Genomic DNA, 6,806 nt, shown 5'->3' with positions numbered 1-6,806 from the left:
TAAAAATAAATATATTAAAAAATATTTTAGTACTGGGAACTACACACTTATGGATCAAGTTTTTTTAAAGTATTAGATAACACTCTCAAGTGAAACTGGTTATGGATTTAGGGAACTGCTAGATAAACTTCTGTGTTCTCTTTTTTATATTATTACAGGCTTTTGAAAATGGGAGGATGGGGCAGAGCGAATGCATATTTTGGAAAAAGCCACTTGATGAATAGTTTTTAGTAGGAGGATGACTATAGGATGTTTATTTTGCAATACATTCAAGGGAAAAATTGTTTTAGGCATCTTCTATTTTTCTATTCAGTTTCCCAATGTCTTTCCATTTTTTTTCTGGTTGCACAGGTCCCACTGTGTGGACGTCATCTGGGAAATACTCTGACTTGATTACCTATATTCCCTTTCCTTTATCCTTTAGCAAACAAACACCCTTTGTATTCTGTCAGTGAAGTCTTATTTTAGATTCAGTCCAATCTGTGATTAAAGTGACATCAAGCTGATTAAAATTATTTGTACCATGAATGTTGGAGAGTTACCAAGTGTTTAAGAACCAAGTATTAAGGGGTGGGGATGTGGCTCAAATGGTAGTGTGCTGGCCCGGCATGTGCAAGGCACTGGGTTCGACCCTCCACATAAAAATAGATATTGTGTCCACCTAAAACAAAAAACAAAATTATTAAAAAAAAAAACCCAGAATTAACTGATGATCTGAACATATAAACTTGCAAAGGGATGACAACGTATAGTTCTTGAACAGACTATTTAGTTTTCCATACTAAAAGCCAATAAGCCATTTAAATTTTAATCTAATTATCCTGAGTACCCAGCCTATAATTGAAGGGCAATCCTACTAAAACAAGAAATGCGATGTGAGGTCATCATTACATGGTTGTTTGGAAGTCCTATAGCTTTAAATATTAAAGTGAAAGTGGGTGAAGAACTAGGAGGATGGCCCTGATTTTTACAAGATATTTTATTTAAGGCCCTCGGAAAATTCTGGGATTTTTTTCAGTTGTCTCTCTTGACATTCCATTTATTCCCTAGATCGACTTAGTTTTTTTCTTAAGTAAACTTTAATGTCACCGATCTTCGAGGCTGTGATTAATAAGTGTATTTTTAGGTTAAGATAGATCCTGAAATTTGGGAGTACGTGAGAGTAGTTAACCTAAGGTCATCTCTGTCCTCTTTTGCGGGTTGCAGTTGTTCCCATCCCGGGCTTGGCTGAAGGCTGAAAACGGGGTGATTTAGTAGGTCATCCTCCTACTAAAAACACATTATTCCTCCCAAAGTCCAGGAGATGCTTGTTCGCTCCATGACCTTTCACTTAACAGACAGGCAGTGAGGCGTCTGCGGAGAATCAGGGCCGAAGCCGGCAATTCGCCCAGGACTCAAAGCAACAGGCATGATGGGCGTGCCACCACTGGGAGAGCCTCAAGCGACAGCAGTGGGAGGAGCACGACTCCTCTCCTTTCTTTAACCCTTCTTCACAAAGTCCCACCCTTACCGGAAGCAAGGGTTTCTGCTTTACGCCACTTCCGGTGCGGAAAGGCGGACCCTGGCGGGAGCGAGTACGCCAGTGCGCGGCAACTTTGTTCCCGCCTCCCCTGCCCTCGCCGCCACTCACCTTCAGCTTTGTCGGAGCGTGACGTGCGTGCGCGCTCTCGGACTTGCGTCTGGGCTGAGGGGAAAAGCCGAGAGAGCAAGGCGAGAAGGAGGGGTTGTGGAGGTTAGGGCCCCACCACCAAGTCCCGTAGCCCTCCTCCTGACGAGGAGCGCAGAGGGAAGGGGAGGAGCGAATCGGGGTCGGCAGCTGCACACCCAGAGCTTCCTCGTGGAGTGGGGGGAGCGAAGGAAAGGGGGAGCTCCGCTGCTTCTGTTGGTGGTGGCGAAGGAAGAAGAAAGTCAAGGCCCGTACCCACAGCCACAGACTCAGAAACGCCCCCCACCCCCATCTCCCCGGAAACAACCCCCCGCCCAGACCCACACACTTGCCGCCCCAACCGTGAGCCGCAGCCCGGTCGCCCCCGCCTCGCCCCGCCCCGGCGCCCGTCCCCGCGGGCCGCAAGAGTGCGCGAGGCCTTAGGCCGGGACTTGTTGTCAGGCCCAGGCCACTTCCGAGGCGACCGCGGGGTGTCGCCGCCACCACAGGAGGACGACGTCGACGCGGAGGAGCAGGCGGCGGAGGCGTGTTGTTGTCTCGCCCACTCCCCTCCCCTGAACTCGCTCCTAACGTCAGGGCGCGATGGAGTGAAGCGGCGACGAAGGTGGTACTTCCGCGTTGCGCTCCCGGAGCTGAGAGCGCGGCGGAGGCCGCTCCCCCACCCCCGGGGGCACTTGGAGGACTCCGGACTCCCCTGCGGGCCAGCGCCCGGCGCATTTGGTGTTTTTGCTGCCGAGGATAGGACGACGAAGGCGATCGAGAAGCTCTACCCTTCGGATTCCTGCTTTCTTCAGGCCCGGAGGCCTCTGCGTACCCCACTGTGACCTGGAACCTAGGGACCCGAGTCCCGATCCGGATTATCGTGGCGCGTTTCCCTGCCGGCCCTGGTGCTCAGTGTCCCTCCGCCGCCGTTCCCGTTTCCGGAGGGGGCGATGGCCAAGATCTGACCCGGGAGGAGGCCGCACCCGCGCCGCGCTCTGCGGCGGGCTCTAGGCGATGCCGAGCAGCTCGGACACGGCGCTGGGGGGAGGCGGGGGCCTGAGCTGGGCGGAGAAGAAGTTGGAGGAACGCCGCAAGCGGAGGAGATTCCTGTCCCCTCAGCAGCCGCCGCTGCTGTTGCCGCTCCTGCAGCCGCAGCTCCTGCAACCGCCGCCGCCCCCGCCGCCTCTGCTCTTCCTGGCTGCCCCCGGCACGGCCGCCGCCGCAGCCGCCGCCGCCGCGGCCTCCTCCTCTTGCTTCAGCCCGGGCCCCCCTCTGGAGGTCAAGCGGCTGACGAGAGGCAAGAGGCGCGCAGGAGGGCGGCAGAAGCGGCGCCGCGGGCCCCGCGCCGGGCAGGAGGCGGAGAAGCGTCGGGTCTTCTCGCTGCCCCAGCCGCAGCAGGACGGCGGTGGCGGTGCTAGTAGCGGCGGGGGTGTGACCCCGCTGGTGGAATATGAGGATGTGAGCTCCCAGTCCGAGCAGGGGCTGCTGCTGGGGGGGGCCAGCGCGGCAACGGCGGCGACGGCTGCCGGGGGAACGGGGGGCAGCGGCGGGAGTCCGGCCTCCTCCTCCGGCACCCAGCGGCGCGGGGAGGGGTCGGAGCGCAGGCCCCGCCGGGAACGCCGCAGCAGTAGCGGCCGCAGCAAAGAGCGCCATCGCGAGCACCGGCGACGAGATGGGCAGCGCGGCGGCAGCGAGGCCTCCAAGTCCCGCAGCCGCCACAGCCACAGTGGCGAGGAGCGTGTCGAGGCCGCCAAGAGCGGCAGCAGCAGCAGCAGTGGTGGCCGCCGGAAAAGCGCCTCGGCCACGTCCAGCAGCAGCAGCAGCCGCAAGGACCGAGACTTGAAGGCCCACCGGAGCCGGACTAAGTCGTCCAAGGAGCCGCCTTCGGCCTACAAGGAGCCGCCCAAGGCCTACCGGGAGGACAAGACCGAGCCCAAGGCCTACAGGCGGCGGCAGCGGTCCCTGAGCCCTCTGGGCGGCCGGGACGACAGCCCGGTGTCCCACAGGGCCTCGCAGAGCATGAGGAGCCGCAAGTCCCCCAGCCCGGCAGGAGGTGGCAGCAGCCCCTATTCTCGGCGGCTGCCGCGCTCCCCGAGCCCCTACAGCCGCCGCCGTTCCCCCAGCTACAGCCGCCACAGCTCCTACGAGCGGGGTGGCGACGTGTCCCCCAGTCCCTACAGCAGTAGCAGCTGGCGCCGCTCCCGCAGCCCCTACAGCCCAGTGCTCAGGTGAGTCCCGCCCCCCTGTCCTTTGCTTTGGCTTCGCTGGCGGAAATCCCAGGAGTCAGGGAAAGTGATATGAGACTCCTTAAAACCACCAAGTCCAGAACCTAGAGTAGAGAATACCACCTAGGGTGGGACATCTATTAGGGGTCGGCGATTCGCGCGCACATGACACTTTTTAGGAGGTGAGAGGGACTAGGCAACCGGGCGAATGGAGCTTTTCTGTTCTGGCGGTGAAGATTTCTAAGAGTTCAGAGTTTTAGACTTGTTGCTTTAACATATTAACAGGTATTTCTGAAAAGCTCGAACCTTTTCCAGCCCAGTTAGTTTAAATTGTTTTAATTTTGAAAGCTCAGTAAGAAGAGGTTTCACTGATGGCGATTAGGAGTGGACTGCAGTTTAGGGACCAAAAGCTAATCACAATCGGGTGATGATGTCAGAATTAGAAATAGATTGCAAATATTTTGTAATATTCAGGGATAGGGAAAAGCAGCTTTTCTATAAAGTTTATCCTTTTACTATGTGAGATGTTTAAGTGGAAGTTGATAGTAATAAATTCTGAAAATAATTTATTTTGTGATATTGTGTGGGTATAGCTTTTTACGTGATCTTTCAAAGTCGTCATTTTAAGAAGTAGAAAACGACAAGGTTGTGGTTTCTCTGTTGGTTTGTGATCACTCTCAATTGCCAATAACGTTATAAATCTAGGTAGTGTAACCCAGTGTAAACAAGTGAATGGATTAGAACATTTGCCTACCATATAAACCTGAAATTGCTTAAAGTTAACTAGGCCTTTAAGTATCAGGATCTTTGTTCAGAAAAATTTAAAGGGTTATAATTTAATCTTTAAATTGGAGTAAAACTTTTATGTAGCTATTCTGTTTTCTTGTGATGCAATAATATTCTCCAAAAAAAAAAAAAGGTGTATTGACATATGCTTAGCCACTAAGCCAAGTGAATTAAAACCTTTTTGAATATTTTGTAGGTTTTGTGATTCTTAGTTTCCTTAAGCTATTTGGAAATTGTAGGCCCTATGATTTAAGGTATTGCAAAAATAACATTTGGATTGCTGTTATTTTCCTATTGTTTTTAGTTTTCAGTAAGCCCAGGTGGGTACTAAGTACATCAAGTATGAGGTATGTGGAATCTAACTCAATACAATCTGTGTATCTGTAAAATTTGCAGATCTCTTTGAAGTCTCAGCATCATAAGTGTTTATAAGGATGTGATGAGAGTAGAAATCTGAACGTGAGTTTGTCTTTAAATCAAAAGATCTACAAAAATTTCTTTATTCTTACAGTGTTCGAATACTTAACGTGGCCTGTTGATAGTTTAAGAATATCTTCATTGAAGGCTGGGGCTGTAGCTCAGTGGCAGAACACTTGCCTACCATGTTCAAGGCAGCACCACATAAAAATGAAACAAATAAAATAAAGGCATCTGTATAACTACCAAAGGGAAAAAAAAAGAACATCTTCATTGACAACTTTTTCAACAAATTTAGCAATTATATCTTTTATTGTTTCTATACTTTTTTGTTCATTATATGAAGCTTTATATTTTACTATTTATTGTAGTATTTTAGATTTGGCAAATGGTTTGCATTTTCACAATTGGATTTGTTTTGTTAACTAAATAGGGTAAGTTTCAGGATTTCAGTTAGTGATTTTAATTATGTGATATCATTTTAAGAATAGACTAAACATTTTTTCATTTTTTGTATTATTTATTTTCACAGTATTGGGAAATGGATGCAGAGTACACTACTACTAACCTGTATTCCCAACCCTTTTTACAATTTTATTTTGAGATGGTTTTGCTAAGTTGCCCAGGCAGGCCTCAAACTTTAATCCCCCTGTCCCAGCCTCCTGGATGGGCTGGACTGTGCAAAAGAATGATTTTGTATTTTTAAAATTTTTAGTTGCTAGATGTGTTAGGCCTTATTTTGTATAATACTGTACGTATTTTATTTAGTAATGGTTTATATGATTAGGTTTATCTATATTTTGCAAATACCTGAACACATGTGCTCAGTACTGTTTTAGTGACTGGAATATAGAACGGGAGAAAGACAAAGTCATTGTCCTCATGGAGCGTACATTTTAAAGGAATATTCATTACTGAATCATTTCATGGTGTGTGTATTGACCACCAATATTTCTAAAGAATTGGGTTTGGAATAAGCTTTTGAATATCTTGGCCAACATTCCTGACAGTTGACCATTTGGTGTGTAGTTGAGTACATTTAGAGGTAGGAAATACATTCCTTTGAGTCAGCCTGTTCCATTACATTTTGGACTTGAGTTCTGGCACTGGTTTGGCTAGTTCTTTAGCAAGACTTTTGAAGACTGAGTGTACTAAACTGTAATGGGGAAATGTTTTTTGTTTTTGGCTTTTTAAGGAGCAAGTGAAAAACTTTTTTTGTAAACAGCCCCATGGAAATCTAAGATGGTTGAATTATTATTGAATAGCTTGAATTGTTAGAATTGTTCATATGAAATAGAAATCCATGTCCATGTAACTTTGGAATGGTACAGCGCAAACTAGTTTTTTAAAACTGAGCCATAAAACTTTTCTTAAGCTGTGGTTCAGATTTTTTTTTTTTACAATACATTATGTATTAGTCAAATGTCCTACTTCAAATGTGGTACCCAGAATTAACAGTTAAAATAGCTGATTGAAAAACTGAAAGATTTTTTTAAAGCTAACACATGTAATTATTATTGTTTAGGAACAAATAATTGAACTCATTTGACCAGTTTAATGCAAAAAAGTTTTATATTTACTTCTAAAATTTAATAATAATGGTAGGTGTTCCATGTTTGTTAATGAGCAAACTGCTCCGTTATAAGCTCCATGAAGGCTGTCCTGTGTTGCCTACTATTGAATTCTTAGTGCTCAGTTTTGTATTTGGCACATATAGGTGCTTAATAAAT

At 47.8% G+C, this 6,806-nt stretch overlaps 1 protein-coding gene across 4 annotated transcripts in view; it reads left to right on the top strand.

Annotated features, from left to right (window-relative positions):
* The first annotated feature begins 2,407 nt into the window (after positions 1-2,407).
* The window catches only part of Cdk13 (cyclin dependent kinase 13), a 95,232-nt gene continuing 90,833 nt past the window's right edge, over positions 2,408-6,806 (top strand). For all 4 annotated transcript variants that reach the window (XM_078039839.1, XM_078039837.1, XM_078039838.1 and 1 more), the window contains exon 1: positions 2,408-3,876. In XM_078039839.1, the coding sequence (XP_077895965.1) occupies positions 2,663-3,876 (1,214 nt within the window). In that variant the 5' untranslated portion in view covers positions 2,408-2,662. The remainder of the gene's footprint in view (positions 3,877-6,806) is intronic.

This window comes from Ictidomys tridecemlineatus, chromosome 2 (genome assembly GCF_052094955.1).
Source record: "Ictidomys tridecemlineatus isolate mIctTri1 chromosome 2, mIctTri1.hap1, whole genome shotgun sequence".
NCBI lineage: Eukaryota > Metazoa > Chordata > Mammalia > Rodentia > Sciuridae > Ictidomys > Ictidomys tridecemlineatus.
Note: the sequence above shows the minus strand (reverse complement) of the source record. Positions and strands in the feature narration are given on the sequence as shown.